Raw genomic sequence first — 18,319 nt, 5'->3', positions numbered from 1 at the left:
TAAAAGTGAATCAATTTAAAGAAAAGTATTTGGTAAATGGCAGTACAGGTAGTTTGTGGACATAGCAGACGTTTCCCTCAATTTGGCAAAGATTTTCCAATTGTGCTGCCTGGAGCCTCAGGACTTCTGGGGAGCCCGTAGTCAAAGCTAAGCGTCTTTGGCTGCACTTCCACTTCTTTACAGATGGGGCTTCAAGATGCTTGAACAGTGTTTTGTGATTAAAAACAAAGTTTGAAAATCACACAGCTAATAATTTAGAAGAAAGAAAAGCTAATGGGGATGTTGATTCCTTAAAAGTCGAAACAGAGTGGTAGAGGATGGTGAGCAGTTTGGCCCTAAAAGGGTTAAATCCAGCTATAATTCCAAAAGGAAAGTGAGAAGAGGTCAGGGGTTGGCTGTGACAGAGTCCAAGAGGAGTTCCTGCAGTGATCCTGCCTGGGACAGTCAGCCTGGGCCCCAGGCTTAAAAGGATTTGGTTCCCCAGGAACTCCGGGGATCTAGAAAGCAACCAGCATAGGTGTGGCAAGAAAGAGCAGGGTCCATCCAAGGGCTGGGCCTACAGGCACGGCTGGCAATCTTGGGGGGGAACCAGGCAGGACTTGGAGAACGGGAGCAGAGCCAGGCGCACCTAAGCCAAGGCCAACTGAACTGTAAAACCACCCACCTGGTTCTAAGCAGGCAGCGGAAGGGGCAAAGTTTGCACTCTGACAGCCCGCTGTGTCGTAAGAGCAGCTTTGTCACGAATGAGCAAGCTTGGGACAGTCCAGTGTGGGTAGAGGTGGGGGCACATCAGATGAGTAGGGAGGCCCAGAATCCCCGGCCCACAGACTAGTCCTTGGATATTGGCCATCTCTGTGAGAGGGGAGCCTGGCTGGGGCTGCCTCCAGGGCCCCGTTTGGCCTCAGAAGCACAATCACTGCTCCCTTTACTTACTATGCCAGGCCCTGTGCCAAGCACTTCACTTATTAACTAAGAGTCTTTTACTTCTGAGTAAAGAAATCAACGCAAGCCAGATTCATTTTTTTCTTAAAAGGGGTGTGTGTGTATGGGCGGGATACAGGAGCGTCTCCTAACCCGCAGGTCAGGGGGGAGCTGGCCTCAGGAAAAGCCCACAGTGGGGACTCTGGAGCAATGGTCCAGCATCTCTTAAGTTTTCCCTGTGCATCTGTTTCTCTCCTCCTCATCCTCCACAGCTTTTTCTGATACTCAGTCGATAAGGCAGGGAGAAGAGGCCGCCCACGGTTCCCATATTCCCATGTGACAGATGCAGACACAGACACTAAAGTTGGATCTGCTCTGATTTCTCAGGGAAAGCAAGGCCCTGCATGGGTCAGGTGTCCATTTTGGTTCCAACTGGCCACAGTGAAGGGAGAGGGGCAGCCACAGACAGAGATATGACTGCTATGGCCCTCCACTGTGATCCTGAGGAGGAAGATGCAGCCCTCAGGAGGTATGACATCAGACCATTAAGTTTGCGAACTTATTGCAACGATGTTACTAACATTTTTTGATACCAGAGGGATTAGTTGTTATGAATTTGTACCAACTGGACAAACAGTTAACCAAGTTTCCTATTTGGAAGTGCTGAAAAGGCTGCGTGAAAAAATTAGACAAAAAACGACCTGAACTTTTCGCCAACAATTCATGGCTCTTGCATCACGACAACGCATCAGCTCACAAGGCACTGTCTGTGGGGGAGTTTTTAGCCAGCAAACAAATAACTGTATTGGAACACCCTCCCTACTCACATGATCTGGCACCCAATGGCTTCTTTCTTTACCCGAAGATAAAGGAAATATTGAAAGGAAGATATTTTGATGCCATTCAGGACGTCAAGGGTAATACGACGACAGCTCTGATAGCCATTTCAGAAAAAGTTCTAAAATTGCTTTGAAGGGTGGACTAAGGCACTGGCGTCGGTGAATAGCTTCCCAAGAGGAGTACTTTGAAGGTGACCATAGTGAGATTCAGCAATGAGGTATGGAGCACTTTTTCCAGAATGAGTTTGTAAACTGAATTGTCAGACCTCGTATGTGGATTTGAATTCAGTTTTGTTTGGCTCCAAAGCCAAGAGCTGGCCCTGGAAGGGGAAGGCAGAGGCAGAGGGACTGTGTTCACTAAGCCCATTAAAGGACATGGGGACACAGACAAAACACAAAGTTCATATGAAAATAACTTTAATTAGCCAAGGGAGCATCACAGCTCCCTGCACACCCAGAACCCTAGTTCTCCTCGGACTGGGCAAGCAGGGCCTCCCCCTCCTCCCGCCAGAAGTGGACAGCATGCAGGTGGGAAGACAGTAACAGACCCAAGGCTGAGGCCGTGCTCAGAGGTGGGCGGGGGGCTGGGCCGGCTCCTTTCGTCCATTACCAGCGATGGGCCGGCCTCGCTCCTCCCAGATGGTGAGGCCATCGCAGGAGCAGATCTGCTTGGGGTTCTGGAAAAGGCCGGCAGAGCGTGCAATGATGCCACAGGCCAACCTGCAGAGAATGTGTGGTCATGGGTGGGCCCCTCTGGGCCCCTCCAGAGTTGCACACGTACGGCGGGCAGAGCACAGCCTCCTGCAGGGGGCGGCACTACCCACCTCTTTCCTGAGTTCCCCGTGATCTTGGATAAGGGATGGCCGCCCTGGCCCAGGTCGTCTTCACCCTCATCGATGACCACGCTTCGGCCAATCACATCCCACACCTTTGAGGGGAGACATTGGCCTCAGACAGTGGACCTGTGAGGCAAGGTCCCCACTTTCTTTTCCACCATACCTTTAACTGCTCATCCTCTATCCGAAAGATGGCTCGGCCGTCAGCATCAGCGTGGACGTTCCCCAGGTCTCCCCGATGCTGCAATGAGACCCAGGGAAAGGAGCACTCAGGGCACAGCTGCTAGCTTCCGGCTTCCCAGTAGCTGATTCCCCTCCCAAAAGTACCACTGTCCGTCCTCCTGTGGGTACAGTCAGGTAGGATGAAGGGACTGACTGCCCAGGACATAAGGAAGGCAATTGGACACTCCCTCCCTGGAACTGAATTCCTGGGCAGAATGACAGCACACTGAAAATAGCCAGTGATCCCCTCCAAGGAAGTCAGGTACGGTGAGCTAGACTGTTCTTCCTAGGAAGCCATTGCCCAGACTTTTATCCCAGCCTCAGAAGCCTGCCCGGTTCCTGCTTCTTTCCATGCCCGGTTCTCCAGCCTTCTGATGATTCTGTGAACCCCTGAGCTTGTTAGCCAAGCTTGGCTTCTTGATCAGCCGAGGCAGCCAGCATCCTTTCCCTGACATCCAGCCTCCAGGAACAGAGAGAAAAAACACCAGGAGCAAAGGCCTGTCCTGATCCCCCCAGAAGCTGGCTCTTCCCACCTTCTCCTTTGAAGGTAATAAAAATGTCATAACATATCTACTGAGCACCTCCTGCATCAGACACCCTCTGCCAGGCATGGGGGGCACATATGCGGCCACCACCCTCAAGGGGTTTGTGCCTTGGTGGGAGCCAGATGTGGAACAGATGAGTGATTATGACACAGAGTTAGTACAATAGAGAGTGTGTATTCTGGTGACAAGACCTTACTGTGAGTCACAGAGACTCACATCTGTGCAAATAAATTGTCCCCAACCTGACACTTTGGGCAGAAGCAAGTGCCAGTGCCAATATGGGCTGGTACACAAGGCCTGGCTGCAAAGTGGTCACAAGGCACGTCACTATAGATGGGTCTGACAAGCAGCAAGAAGAGCCGCTTCTGTTTTATCCTGTTTTCCAGAGGGACATCTGCTGCTTACACCAGGTGCTTTTTGTTATGCCCCATGTTGGCAGCTCTTAAAGTAGAAAGGTCAAGGAGGGGGAGGTGACGACAGAGCCTGGGGGAATGTTTTTAGGACTGGGCTCAGGGGGCAGCAGCAAAGGGTCAGGAGAGGTAGCTTTTCCAGTCCCTGCCCTATAGGGTGGCCTTGATGTCACACCAAGCAGCCAGGCAGGGCCTCTACCCTCAGCACTGGGGAGCCAAGAAGGGTTTCAGGCAGGGGCATGACATGGTGACCCCATGCTTTGGAGCAATCCCCCTAGTACAGTGTATGAAGAGAAAGGACTGGAGGGGCACAAGGAGAGAAGGGAACAAAGCTGAGACCAGTTAGGAGACGTGCAAAAGGACAACCGGCTTGGATGTAAATTCCCACATTGAACTCATTTCCATCTGGTCCAAAGCAGATACTGAAATCCACCAGGAACTTGCCAGTCATCGTGGCGGCCTTGGCCTCGTAGCCCTTGCTCTGTCTTCCTCTGTCTACACCAAGGGCTTTGTAGAGCAACTGGCTCCAGCCCCTTCTGATTCCCAGCCCTGAGAGGGGCCCCGGCCAGGGCACAGGTCACGAGGTGGTCTCTTGCTCTTTAGAAACCTCCACTTCATAAGAGACACAGAAGTCTGCCAGTTCCCAGATGCTCCTTGCTGGTTCACGCCTCGAGGGCTGTGCCTGTGGTGTTTCCTCTGCTGAGCCCGCCATTCCCACTCTCCCATTCTTCACCTGCCTAATTCCTGCTCAGCACCTTTCAAGGCTCAGTGTGAAATTGCACCTCCCTGGATTCACACCTTTGTGTACTTCCCCCCCCCACACCCACACCCCCAGCCAAGTGTGGGCTAGAACCTGTGACACTTCCAAGATTAGGTTCCAAAAAGAGTGTGGCTTCAGTCTTGGGTGCCCTCTCGTTCTCTCACTCACTTGCTCTGAGGGAAGCCAGCTGCTCTGTTGCCTGCTGCCCACATGGCAAAGGACTGATGTCTCTGGCCAACAGCCAAGGAGGCCCCAAGGTCTGGCAACAGCAACACGAGTGAGTGTGGGAGCAGGTCCTTTCCACCTCGAGCCTTGAGCTGGCTGCAGCCCCAGCCAACACCTTGACTGCAGCCTGTGAGAGACCCTAAGCCCGAGGCCCCAGCTAAACTGCACCCAGAGAAACGGAGATGATAAATGCTTATTTTAACCCCTACGTCTGGAGTGATTTGATTCACAGCAATAGTTAATGGATTCAACAGAAAGGCTTCTCCCACTTTGGGGGGGAAAGAAGTAAAAACTTTTGACCATGAGAAATGTGACAGAGCTGTCAAAAGTCCAACAAATCAGTTACATGAATTAAGAAACACACACCATGTGTTCATTTGTTTTGTGGCAGAAGGTTGCAAACTTTCATCAAGATAGAAAACAAAAACCAAGGAAGTCTGAGTCCTGCGAGGGTGTACAGAGGAGTCACCAGTTTCCAGGATCAGGACCCAGAGACGGCCTGGTGCTGAGTCCCCAAGGAGGGGGAACACACACAACATGGTACCCAGTGTGTGACAGGGCTAGGAAACATTACATCACCGAGGGAGAAGGCAGCCCTCCTGGCTTAAATCCAGGACAAAGTTTCTGTTTGGTGTTAATAGGTCTTTAATACCTCTTAACGTTTGCTCCTCACATTAACAAAGGCAGGAACTCAGCTCCTCACATTAACAAAGTAGGAACTCTGAGAACACTTTTGAGGCCTGCACTGACTTATTTCCACAGTGATCCTCCTATTATGCTAGAAGTACTGGTTTTCAGGGTGGCCCGTTAGCTCGGTTGGTTAGAGCGTGGTGCTGATAACACCAAAGTTGCTGGTTCGATCCCCGCATGGGCCACTGTGAGCTGCGCCCTCCTTAAAAAAATAAAAAATAAAGGAAAAGAAAAAAGAAGTACTGGTTTTCCAGTCTCTGTGGCAATATCAAGTTTCTTGTTAAAAATAAATCAACCTTAATTACATAAAATAAGGTCTTGATTTGCTTTAAAATTATGGTGGAGAAGGACGTGGTATAGATAAAACAGGACTGGCCATGAGGTGGTGATTGATGAAGACCAGTAATGGGGACCTGGGGGTTCAGGACAGTACTTTCTCTTTTAGGAATGTTCTGTGATGGATTAAAACACTAAAAATAACTAAATTCACCTAAGGAAAAAAATTTTAATCAAAGTCAATTTAAATCAAAACACTGAGTAACAAACAAAACAAGCAGTACTCAGGTAAGATAAAAATCATTAAGGCAGCACATGACTTGCTCCAATGGGGAAAACAATTCTCTGGTGAAAAACGAAAATTCCAGGACCAGGAATTGGAGCATGGGGAACGGCCTGTTTAGTCTGAGTAAAACTTTCATCTTCTACGCCGTCACTTCTAGAAGCTCCTCCTACTGCCTGTGCCCCTGGGGCTGGATCAGGTGCTTGCTCTGGGTTCCCAGAGCCTCCTGCCAGGATAATCTCTTGTCATTGCAACCTCGGAGTACTCAGTGGTCTCCCTACCAGACTGTGAGCTCCGATGGAACAGGCCTTGATCACAGAAAGTGTCAATAAATGCTTCTGAACGAAACAAAATGAAGGGAAAAGACTCCAGTAAAAAAGAACCGCACTCAGAGGAGCCAAGAGCTGCCTGCCCTTCCTCTGAGACCCTGAGCTCTCTCTCAGCCCGAGCCTCACCCCAGTGGACACTCACCCGGTCAGAGTCCTGGGGGCCCCCATGAGACGTTCCATCAGGGTTAAAGTGATCCCCACAGCTAAGAAGAAAAGGTAGCAGGTGGGAAGTCAAGCAGCAGCTCACAGTCCAGGTGACCCATCCTCTTACTTTAACTATATTTGTTTCATCCATGCACTTACTCACTCATTCACTCACTCACTCATTCATTCAACAAACACTCCCTCTCTGTGCCAGGCTTTGGATTGAGGTCACTAGTACAATCAAACACGGGTCCTACCCTCAATAAACTTCCAGGGGAGACACAGATGAGTAAACAACTAATTGTTTGACAAACACCATGACAAACACCATGACACGGGAACTTGCCCTTCTCACGTCCAGGAGTCACCTTCCATCTCACAGGCAGTAAGATAGCTATGAGCAGGAGTGTCAGGGTCAGATTTTGGTTCAAATCCCCATTCTACTATTTACATGCTCTGGAGCCTTTGACAAGTCATCTAACCTCTTTGAGCCTCAGTTTCATCATCTGTAAACTGGGCCTATGTGCACATGCCTCACAGGGTACTTTGCAGAACAGTGTGAAAGTATGTGTCAAGGGCTGAATACAGGCCCCTGCACATAGTGGGTGCACAACTAGGGGATGAGGATATTACAGGGGAGGTTACAGACGACTTACCTGTTGCAGTTCTTTGTGAGGTCCCCGAATTGATGGACATGGAGTCCGTGCGGCCCAGGCTCCAGGCCGTCAATGGTCCCCTCAATGAGGCAGCGCTCAGGGGTCAGCTGGAGGAAGCGCACCACCCCCTGCACAGGGCCATGCCCCTCCAGAATGGCCACGGCTGCCCCCAGATTCTCTGCAAGGTATTAGACACCCAGCCCCACGCCTTCATCAGCTGGGGAAGGGCATGGAGAGAGCCCCACAGATCTTTTACCCTCCTCCCCCAAGCCTTCTCCAACCCAAAGTCCCCAAATCCTGTGGTTAGATTTATATCAGCCCCAGGCCACCTCCCTCCCAGAGAGGCAAGGCCAAGGTCACAGTGGTTACTCACGCAAGAGACCACTGCCCATGCCCTTGAGTACTGCCTGCCGTCCCGTGCCTTCTAAGAGGGCCTGCACCTCCTGGCTGGGCAGGGTGGTCTGCACCAGGACCATCTGGTTCTCCAATTGCACCTCCACATTCTGGACACCTGGGAGGAGAGAGGGGGCAGAGGGCAGCAGAGGGCTGGCACCCTGTGCTGGGAACAGGGAAGAGAGAAACAGAGGGTGACTCCCCACCCCCAGGTTGGGTGACTCACCAACCTGCCCATGGCTAGAGGTAGGCTCGGAAGCTGCTTTCCAGCTGGGGACGGCCCTTCACCTCTCTGAGTCTGTTTGTTTATAAATAAAGTGGGGATGATGTCATCTCACCCCAAGGACTGTTATGAGTCCTTATCACATGCCAGGCATTATGTATAACTTTTTAAGCATAGATAATTCTTTAAAAAATGTTTTTATAAAAAAAAAAAAAGTTTTTATAAAAGTGGGTGATCAATAGCCGTGTTATTCATGATAGTCCAAAGGTGAAAACAACCCACAGGTCCATCCACTCATGAATGGGTAAACAAAATGTGGTATTTCCATACAACGAAATACTATTCAGCCATAAAAAGGAGTGAAGCACTGATAACTCTCTACAAAATGGATGAACCTTGAAAACATTATGTTACGGGAAAGCCAGTCACAAAAGACCACGTATGAGTTAGATGATGCCATTCTGGATGAAATGTGCAGAATAGGTAAACCTATAAAGACACAAAGTAGATTAGGGGGTGGGGGAACAGGGGAATTGTATCCAGCTAAAGTATACAACTTCTTCATAAAGTGAAGAAATATAAAAGCGATCGTGATGATGGTTATACAACTCTGAACATACTAAAAACCACTGAACTGTGCACTTTAGACGGGTGAACTTTATGTTATATGAATTGTATCTCAATAAAACTGGTATACACATAAGGGGGACTATCACCATCACTATGACAGCTAACATTTACCCAGCATGCACTGTGGGCTTTTTCGTCCTTTACCTGTAGTAACGAATTCCATACTCAGGTAACCCCATAGAATAGGCAAGAAAACTGAGGCACAGAGAAATTAAGAAACTTGCTCAAAGTCACGTTGTAGTAAAATGTGGAACTGGGATTCATGCCCGGCAGCCTAACTCTGGAGCCCGAGCACTTCACCTGGATGCTGCTCACCCTGAGAAGCAGCCCCCCAGCCTCCAGGCTGGGCTGGGACCCCCTCCTCTGCCCTCCCGTAGCAGCTCCCACTTCCCCACATAACTCACACTGCACTGATTACAATGCTCTGTGAGGGCAGGAGCTCTGTGTGCTCCACAAGGGTCAGGTTCAAAAGTCAGTGGGTCTCTGTGTGGCTACATACAAAGGAGCTCCCTTTGAGGTGAAAGGGAAGGGAGTGTGTACGGCTCAGACTATGTTCAACAGTGGAATAAAATAAAACTAAATTAGAATGCTTCAGTTACTGAACTACATTGGGAAAAACTTTAATAACAATAAAAAGAAATGTTTGTCACTTATTCCTAAAAAAAAAAAAAAAAAAAAAAGACAGTGGGTCTCAATTGCCCCCCAAATGCCTAAAGTCACATGTGTACCGAAACCACGTGATGATTCCGACACATGCTCAGCTTTGAGGAACAGTGAGCCAACTCAAAGAAGGAAGAGAAGAGGCTTCCCCTTCATTCAGATATTTGGGGTCCCAGGGCCTTTTAAGAGAACTCTAGAATCCTCAGCCAGTACACAAGGGGGGGCAGGGAGCAGTAACTACTGCTGTCAGATGGGGGTGGGGCTTCCTAGCATTGTGCTTTGATCTCAGGAAGTGTGTTTGTTTCTCTGCAGGGTAAAGGGCAGGGGGGCCTGGGAGGTCCAGGAGACACACATTAAATGAGGCATTTCACAAGGCCTGGAGCTAGTGCTCTGTGAAACCTTTGGTCTTGCCTCATCCTTTTTTCCCTCCTCCATATTCTTTCAATAAATGTGTGCTTGGCCCGGAGGAGGCCAGGGTCAGGGAAAGCGCTGGTCCTCAGGGAACGCACAGGCTGTGGGAGAACTCAGAATACACACGGGTTAACCACCAGGCAGAGAAGAGAGTAACTCCCAGGGCACAGACAAGGTACCTCTGCTGTTCATATTCCTTCCTGTGCAAAGGTGACAAAACTGGGAAATGCTACTGGGAGGAGGCAGCACCTGAGAGACAGGAATATTTGGCCTGTGGTTGGTTATAAAGGTCTCCCGGGTTTGCTTGGAGAGCCCGGGAAAGCTCAGTGTCAGGATCCATGACACTGAGCTGGGCAGAATGTGTAAGAGATCAGACAAACCCATTTCCTCCCCTGCAAGTACAGGGCAATTCTGTGAGAAGAAAACCCTCCAAAAAACCAAACGGTCTCTCACTTCACATGACATCACATCCTGGGCCACTAGGCAGCCTGTGAAGCCTTGGAGTTCTGGGTCCACCTAGAGGTACCTCTTGATGCAAAGGGGGTGTGGGGAGGACGGCACAGAACTCTTGTGGCCTGAGCCTGCAGGGTATGCCAAGAGCTGGGTGCTCTGCTTTACACATCAAGGGAGTGACAATGCCCTCATCTGGCAGGTGAGGAAATGAGGCTAGAGGGTTACACAACTGGCTTGAGGTCACAAAGCTTGGAAGGCAGCCTGTCCAACCCCAAGGCTGATGCTTGGTCCTCCTGCCCCAAGGAAGTAGGGTTGGACCCCAAAAGACAGACTGAGGTTCCCAGGGCTCAGATAAACATGCAGTGCAAGAGGTTTCATTTATTCATTCGATTATTCATTCATTTAACAAATGTATACTAAGCATGTGCCACATTCCAGGCAGTGGGGATATAGCAGGGCACAAGTCAGGCGATGTCTCTACCCCGTGAAGCAGCACACATTCAAGTACAAGGACACGGATAGCAAATACATGCATGAGAGAGACTCAGAGAGTGAAAAGTGTGATCAATGAAATGGGAACAACTCGGGGATGAGCCACTCAGGCAGGCTGGTCAAGGAAGGTCTCTCTGAGCCTTTAAGCAAAGGCCTGAAGGTAGTCAGGGAAGGGCATTCCAGCAGAAAGAACTGAAGGGGCAAAGACCCTGAGGCAGGAACAACATTGATGCGTTTTAGAAAGGCCAGTGTGGTTGAAGCTGGGAGTAAAGAGAATAGTAAGATATGGAGGCCAATCAAGCAAAGCCTTGTAGGCAACAGGAAAAAATCTGGATTTGAATTTTGGAGAGGCCATAGTGGACAGTGTTAGAGAATGTAGGCTCTAGGGTTGAAATCCTGAGTCTGCCACATACTAGCTGTGTGACCTTAGACAAGTTACTCAACCTTTCTGTTGAGTTTTCTGTTCAGTTTCTTCACCTGCAAATGGAGATAGTAATACTATAATATCTATTTCAGAGGGTTATTGAAGAGCTAAATGAGTTATTTCTTGAATATTTCATATTCAAGACCTAAATGAGGCTCTCTGCCCCGTGAGGCTCCAACATTTAGAACAGTGCGTGGCCCATGGGAAGCTCTCAAACATTATTACTTCTAGAGTATTTTAAGCAAGGCAGCCGCATTATCTAACATATGATTTTAAAAATCACTCTGGCTTTTATATGGAAAAGCTATTAGAGGGCGCAACAGGGAGCCCAAAGATGAGGTTCTCGTGTGGGTCAGGGAGAGATGAGGTGGCTTGGACTGGTGTGAAGGCCCAAGTATGGAAAAAGAGAAGCTGGATTCTGAGTATGTTTCAGACATACAGCAGACAAGACTTGATGATGTGCTGGCTTCAGTGCAGGCGGGTTCCTGACCTGAGGTCTCCTAAGAAGAGCCGATTCTCTGCTCCTGAAGCAGGAGGCTCCAAGTGAGAAGCAATTTGTAACTATGCACTTCCCGAATTCTTGACCTTGAATCTGAACCAAGAAGAGGCTGGCTCTCCAGCTAAGCAGCAGTGCAGTTTGGCTGGTGAACCCCAGAGTGTGGCCAGGCCAGCCCTTGTTTAGCTCAGAACCCAGTGAGGGAGAAAAGATAAGGCCACAGTGAACCCCAGGGTGTGTGATAAGGGTTCAAGGAAGTGAATCTTGGGCTGGAAGCTCCTCCCACTTAAACCTTTGGGAGAGCAGAGCTCTTTCCCAAAGCCCAGGGCCTCCTGGAGAGAGCAAATCTCTCTCTCTCTCTCTCTCTCTCCTTCCCTCCCTCCCTCCCTTCCTCTCTCTCTTCATTCTGGGAAACTACAACTTCCCTGCTCAACCCATGAAAAAGCCAAGCTGTTTCCAGTCACCTAGATCAAAAACATAATCACCAGGAGTCTTTTTCTGAGCCTAAGAAACCTGCTGAGGGCTAAACACCTGCAGTGTTCAACAGAAAGTCCAGCTGTTTGCTCTCCCAGCAAGAACATTTTACAGGTAGTGAAGAGCCCAGCATCCTCAGAAAGCTTTGGTCAGAACACTCCACTCTCGGTGGAATGACTCAATCTCCACAGACTGTTGCCCAAATCCCACAACACACAGCAAACCCAGCTTGGAGATCTGTCCCCTGTTGCCTCCACCCAGCCAGATGACCATCTGTAACCCCTCCTCTCATGCTCTAAGACTTAGTGGGCTCTCACGATATGCCAAAGACTTTTCTAAAGTGCTAATTAACTCATTTACTCTTCACGTCAATCTTCTGGAATAGCTTCCACTATCATGCCCGTTTAAACACTGAAGAAACACAGACACAAAAAGTAACATGCATGAGTTACTCAGTGCCATTGATCTCAGTGCCATTGAGCGGCAAAGAGGAGATCTGAACCCAGTCTAACTCAAGAGCACATACCCTAACAACTATGACACACTGCTGCCTTATACAGAGCTGAGTTCCACCAGGGTCCCAGCTTCAGAAGCCATCTCGTCTCATCTCCTATCAGAAGTGCTCTTCCATGAGCAATGCTTGTGTGCTCATATTTACCTGAGGCAGGGGCTGTGCCTGGAACATTTGTGAAGCATTCTTCCTAAAAAGCACCCAATGTCTGGTCCATACCTGCTGAATGAACTGGATGAACGCACGTTTAACAGAATCAAAAGGAAGGCAGTTCCCAGTGCCATGCTGGTGGCTCTGCCTTCTCGGATCTTTCCAATTGTGCCAGGTCGTCTCCAGACCTGCTAGCTAGCTGGCTCTTAAGAGTCAGGATCTGCCTACGATGGAACATGGCCAGCGCTGCCCTTTGCTTTGCCGAGATTATGCTGTTTCCCAAGCAAGAACAGCCCGTCTTCCAGGGATCTCCCCCTTGTAGGTGGGGCTATACTCAGCCTAGCTCCTCACTCTCCAGGCATCTGAACTTTTAAGACGCTAGGACAGACAGTTGCTGGTAGGGCAGGCTTGAGACCTGTACTCCAGGCTCTGTCTCTGGGTCTTTGTATATGATTCTGAGAACATCCCTTCCTCTCTCTGGGTTTCAATTTCTGCGTCTGTAAAATGGGAGTAGGGTTGGTTTAAGAGATTTGCCTGCCTCTCCCAGAGGCCTCCGGACTGTCCGCAGAAAATTTATCTGGCTCTTACCTGCTACCCCTTGCAGGGACTTGCGCACCGCGTCCACACAGCTCTGACAGGTCATCTGCACAGCGAACTCCAGCTGCAAGGGCGGCAGGGACCCGCGGATGAGAGCTGGGGACTCCTCTTGCGTGATCCTGTTTCACTACCTCTCCTAGGACCATCCCAAACGCCTGGGGAAACGCCCCACGTGACCCTTCCTGAAGCGCCTTCTTCATTATCAATCAAGATCAGGATCGACACCCTCCGATATTAACGCCAAGGACCCTGCTACTCTAGCACCCGTTTCACGCTGGGGCTCCCGGCCTCGCCCCTGGTGCCCGCTTCTTTCCTTCCCTTCCCGCGTTAACGATCACCCCCAGGAGCTGAGTCTCTCTGCCCGGCGAGGCTCCCACACTAGGCTTCGACCCTCACCGTGCAGGCGATCTCACGGTCCCCCGAGTCCGATGCCATCTCAGACCCAGTCACTGGCCTAAAGACCTGAATTGCTGGAGTTCTGTAGCAGAAACCCGAGAAGAGTCGCGAGGAGGGGGAGCCTCGGAAGCCAGACTTTGCCCCGCCTCCTGGTGCGCGCGCATTCAAGGCCCCGTTTCCACCTCCAAGGAGTAGTGAGCACCGGACGCGCAAGCGCACTCGGGCCGCCCGGCCCCTGGTTGCCTTAGTAACAGCTTCGCCGCCTCTGCCCGCAAGATCCGCGCTGCCAGCGGTAATATGGAGCCCTTTAAACCTGAAGCCGAGCTCCAGCAGTTTTACCACCAGTTACTGCGTCCGCTGTCGCTCTTCCCACGCAGGGCGACACGCCCAGAGCCTCAGAAGCCCCTACCGCAGGAGGTCCCTATGCTACTGCCCTTGCCCGTCTCGCGGCTGACCGTGGCATCACTGTGCCGCCAGGTGGCCAAGCGGCTGGCCCTCAGCGGGCTGGCAGAGCGGATGCCTCCCGAGGGCCGACTCCGTTTCACAGAGGTCATCCTGAACGAGCTAAAGTGCAGCTGGCGGGAGCCTCCCACTGAACCCAGTTTGAGCCACTTGGACAACCAGAGGCTGCGAAAGCGGCTCCTGGTCTACGTCCTGCTCAGCTGTGAGCACCTCTTCTTACGCTACCTGCACCTGCTGAAGACCATGTCGACCTCCTCAGATGTCTTCACAGAATCAGCCACGCTCACTCGTTTGGCCGCCAGCCTCGCCAGGGACTGCACAGTCTTCCTCACCAGCCCCAAGGTCTACCGTGGCCTGCTCTCCGACTTCCGTGCCCTACTGAAGGTAGAGCAGACCCAGGACAGCATATACAAACTGCGCTCCGTCGGGCCCCCTGGGGATTTTAAGCCATGGCCTCACAGCATCGACTTTGCCCAAGGGTCAGGCTGCACCCTCAATCTGAACTACCTCATCCAACTCAGCCGCCCGCCAGAATTTTTCAGTGAGCCTGAACCGGATCCAGTGAAGGAATTGAAATCCATCCCGCACCTGAAGAGGAGAAAGCCTCTCCCCTGGCTGCCCGCCATGCAAAGGAAGGGAGAAAGCAGCTTCAGTTCCTCACAGATTGTGTCACTGCCCAGATACTCTGTGACTCCCACCAGCGAGTCTTCCCCCACCCCCCATTTGCCTCTCTACTCCCATCTCCAGAAGGGCCAGTCCATGCCCTCTCTGCGTGAGGGCTGGAAGCTAGCAGATGAGTTGGGCCTTCCTCCACTCCGGCCTCGTCCCTTAACCCCGCTGGTCCTGGTTACAGAGAGCAAACCAGAGGTGGCAGGGAACACAGTAGCTGAGGACCTGAAGCAGATAATGAAGAGCATGAAATTGGAGTGGACTCGCTACTCACCGCTGGACTCAAGCCTGCCCCTGCTCCTGGGGACCCTGACCCACTGCCCAACTGCAGCACATCGCATGGAAGAGCTGCAGAGAATGCTGAAGGAAGAACAAGAAACCTCTGGACAGTGGGGCCCCAAGTCCCCCCAACCCCTTGCACTTCATCCACAGCCAGTGACTGTTACTTTGAAGCTAAGAAATCAGGTGGTAGTCCAGGCAGCTAGTGTGCAGGTCTCTGAGAGAAAGTTTTTGGATTCCTTCCACATTGAGGGGACCGGAGTCCTATACGACCACCTGGCTGGTGAACTGGAATCCAAACTTATCGAGGAAATGGATGTTGATCGCTTTGTTGGTAATAGCATCAGGGAGGTCTACAAGGAGTTGATGAGCCGTGTCTCTCTTGACCACTTCTCTTTTGACCAGGGACCCATGATTGAGCGTGCAGCCAATAAAGATTGGTCGAAGTTCCTGACCTCAGCCTTTCTACGTCAAGAAAAACAGTATTGTGTCATCAACCCCAAGCTGGTTGGACTTTATACCCAGAGAGCAAACACTTTGCAGTCCAACCTGGATAGAACGTCTTCGCTCACATCACCCCAAATAAGCAAAGGCGGGGAGAGGAAATCAAGTAAGGCCTTGTGGACAAAGTGGCGGAAAACCTCCTTGTCCGTGGATGACTATTTCAAATACCTCACCAACCAGGAGACAGATTTCCTCCATGTCATCTTCCAAATGTTTGAAGAGGAGGTTCCTGTGGAGATCGTGGCCCCCGTCAGAGAGTCCCTAAAGATTCAGCACCCACCTCCCTTGCTAGAAGATGAAGAGCCAGACTTTGTGCCAGGAGAGTGGGATTGGAACACAGTGCTGGAGCACAGGCTAGAAACTGAAGGGACCAACCTCCTGGAAGAACCCCACAAAATCCAGAGCCTGCAGAAGCGTCTGGAGCGGTTGTGGTCCATGCTTGAGGTCCCCCACAAGGACCGGCTGGACATGGCCATCAAGTACAGCTCCAATGCCCGTCTGAGGCAGCTACCTTCATTGGTGAGTGCCTGGGAGAGGGCCCTGCAGCCCATTCAGCTTCGGGAGATGTTGCTGGGGAAACTGGAGTGGTTTGAGCGACAGGCCTCTGACCCCAACCGTTTCTTCCAAAAGACTGGCATGGGTCTGAGTCGCTTCCTGGAGGAGAATCAAATCCGCAACCATCTACACAAGAAGCTTAGTCTAATGGAGGCTCCTTTGGCTTCACTTCTTGAGAAGATTGAGTTAATCTTCAGCGAGCCAGTGATCTTCAAGGGGCGGCGCTACCTGGACAAGATGAAGCGCGACAAAGTGGAGATGCTGTACTGGCTGCAGCAGCGGCGGCGGGCACGCCACCTGGTCCGGGCCCAGAAGGCTTCCCAGCAGTCAGCCGTGTTCAGGAGGCTCGGCAGCCAGCCTTTAATAGCCCCTGGGAATAGTCCCATTACCTTCTGACCAGGCCAAGTGCCCTCACATCCCTCCCTCACCCCCCAACACCCAGCAGCTCATCCAGACCTCTTGATTGCTTTGGAAGAAGAAATAACTGGGAGTACAGGCTTCAGATCACTGTGCTTCCAACTACCAAGGGACTGAGATTAACACTTTACTTTGACAATGAAATTCTCATAAAAGAACCCCCAAGCCCAATATTCCCATTTATGTCAAGCTAAGCACAATACAGTCAAAATCTCATATATCAAAAGAATTCAGACCATCCCTTGGAGTTTATTATAGTGGAAAATATCAGACGGAGGCACACCATCACCTTTGGAATACTTTGGCATTTCTATCACGCTACGTTAAATCGGCTGATAGGCTCTGTGGCATAATGGTTAACAGCTAGGGCTCTGGAGTTAGTAGATGTGGGTTTAAATCCTGGCTGTGTAACCTTGGGCAAATTACTTATCTGTTCTGCACCTGGGCCATCATATGTCAGCTGAAGGACTTGGGTCCAGGTTGTCACTTCTTCCAGTTCTAGCACACTATTGATAAAGCTAAACATTTTTTATTAAGTTTTTACCAATGAATACAAGCACATGGTCCAAAGCACACAAGGGTATGTACTGGAAAGTAAGTCTCCTTTCTAACCCCACCTCCAGTATCTCAGTTCCCCTTCCTGGGGTAACAACTGTTACCAGTGTCGTGTGTATCTTTCCCTTATTCAGCAAATAATTGTTGAGTACCTACTAGGTAGTTTTTGCCTGGTCTCTATCACAAACAAAACAAAGACCCCTATCCTTTGTAGAGTTTACATTCTACTGGGGGGAAACAAACAATAAACAATAAACGTAGTACCTAAGAACATTGACTGATAGAATGTTAGAGGGTGATAAGTACTGTGGAAAAAAGAACAAGTAGGGTAGGGTAAGAGGAAACAAAGGGCGAGGGACACAGTTTTAATTAGTGCAGTCAGTGTAGGCCTCACTGGAAAGGTAAGATTTGAACAAAGGCTTGAAGGAGGGGAAGAAGTGAGCCCCGTGGACATCTGAGATGACAACTTTTCTGACAGCCATTTCAAAGTCCTAAATTAACCGGATGCCTGGGCTGTCAGAAAAGCAAAGAGACATGAGCCAGAGGGTTCATGACAAGGTGCCAAGGGGCAGGTTAGATTGTGTAAGGCCTTGTAGACCCTTGTATAAACTAGTTCGGAGATAGCCGATGCATATGAGCATATATATGTATGTATGATCTATGCATATGTTTATAACCACACCAGTGGTAACATGCTGTACCTCTGTTTTGCTGCTGTTTTCACGTACCATGCCTTGAACTCATTCCATGTCAATACACATGGCGCTGCCTTATTCTTTTTGATAGCTATGTAGTATTACACCGTGTATTTTTATTTAACTAGTCCCTTATTATTGGACATTTACAAACAAAAACAACACTCTAAAAACGTCCTTGTTCATCTATTTAGGATTGCAACTATTTCTATAGTTTAAATTCCTGGAAGTGGAATTATGTCTAAGCATAAGCATTTGTAATTTTGATAGATATTACTGGGTACCCTCCACAAAGGTTGTAACAATTTGCGTTGTCATCGACATTGGATGACTATGCTTCTTTGCCCACTCTCAATAATAGTGTTACCACATTTTTAATCTTTATCAGCTAGTAGGTGAAAATTTGTATCTTATTTGAGTTGTGTTCTCATTTATGAGTGAAGTTGCATCTTTCACATGTTTATTTTTTTCTCTCAATTTTGCTGTGAACCTACCTTTCACGTGTTTAAAAGCTATGTTTCCTTTTCTGTAAAATGCCCATGCCTTTTGCCCACTTTTCAATTGGTTTGACTATTTTGTTTTCTTGGTTTTTCAGTGCTCTTTGTATATTCAGGAAATTTAGCTAACACGTTAGTCGTTACCTTGGGCAGAACACTTTCCTTGCATGATTCCTTAGACTCCTCACCACCTGTGAGGTTATGTATTTTAATCTCCATTTTACAGCTGAGGAAATGAAG

At 49.8% G+C, this 18,319-nt stretch overlaps 2 protein-coding genes across 3 annotated transcripts; one reads left to right on the top strand and one right to left on the bottom strand.

Annotated features, from left to right (window-relative positions):
- Positions 1-2,160: 2,160 nt before the first annotated feature.
- CCS (copper chaperone for superoxide dismutase) lies at positions 2,161-14,252 on the bottom strand. 2 transcript variants are annotated; one of them, XM_074336738.2, is made up of 8 exons: positions 14,134-14,252; positions 13,042-13,114; positions 7,510-7,647; positions 7,137-7,314; positions 6,479-6,539; positions 2,760-2,837; positions 2,585-2,688; positions 2,161-2,480 (listed from the first exon to the last, which is right to left on the bottom strand). In XM_074336738.2, exons 2-8 carry the CDS (start codon positions 13,094-13,096, stop codon positions 2,327-2,329), a joined length of 768 nt encoding a protein of 255 aa, XP_074192839.2. In that variant the 5' UTR covers positions 13,097-13,114; positions 14,134-14,252; the 3' UTR covers positions 2,161-2,326. The 2 variants fall into 2 exon arrangements, with proteins under 2 accessions (XP_074192839.2, XP_019593447.2); XM_019737888.3 differs by lacking the exon at positions 14,134-14,252 and adding an exon at positions 13,447-13,606.
- Positions 13,734-16,448, top strand: CCDC87 (coiled-coil domain containing 87). Its single transcript, XM_019737887.3, has one exon. It carries the CDS (start codon positions 13,744-13,746, stop codon positions 16,309-16,311), a length of 2,568 nt encoding a protein of 855 aa, XP_019593446.3. The 5' UTR covers positions 13,734-13,743; the 3' UTR covers positions 16,312-16,448.
- The last annotated feature ends 1,871 nt before the right edge of the window (positions 16,449-18,319 follow it).

Source organism: Rhinolophus sinicus, chromosome 14, assembly GCF_057876585.1.
Source record: "Rhinolophus sinicus isolate RSI-liver-muscle chromosome 14, RSI-T2T, whole genome shotgun sequence".
Taxonomy (NCBI): Eukaryota; Metazoa; Chordata; class Mammalia; order Chiroptera; family Rhinolophidae; genus Rhinolophus; species Rhinolophus sinicus.
The sequence above is the reverse complement of the archived record's forward strand: the minus strand, read 5'-3'. Positions and strand labels throughout refer to the sequence as shown.

Coding starts and splice junctions, on each gene's coding strand:
- CCS (XM_019737888.3), bottom strand. CDS start 13,485: ATGGCATCGGACTCGGGGGACCGTGAGATCGCCTGCACG. Junction 13,115..13,446: donor ACCGTGAGATCGCCTGCACG/GTGAGGGTCGAA, acceptor CCGCCCTTGCAG/CTGGAGTTCGCTGTGCAGAT. Junction 7,315..7,509: donor CATGGGCAGTGGTCTCTTGC/GTGAGTAACCAC, acceptor AATACCTTGCAG/AGAATCTGGGGGCAGCCGTG.
- CCDC87 (XM_019737887.3), top strand. CDS start 13,744: ATGGAGCCCTTTAAACCTGAAGCCGAGCTCCAGCAGTTTTACCACCAG.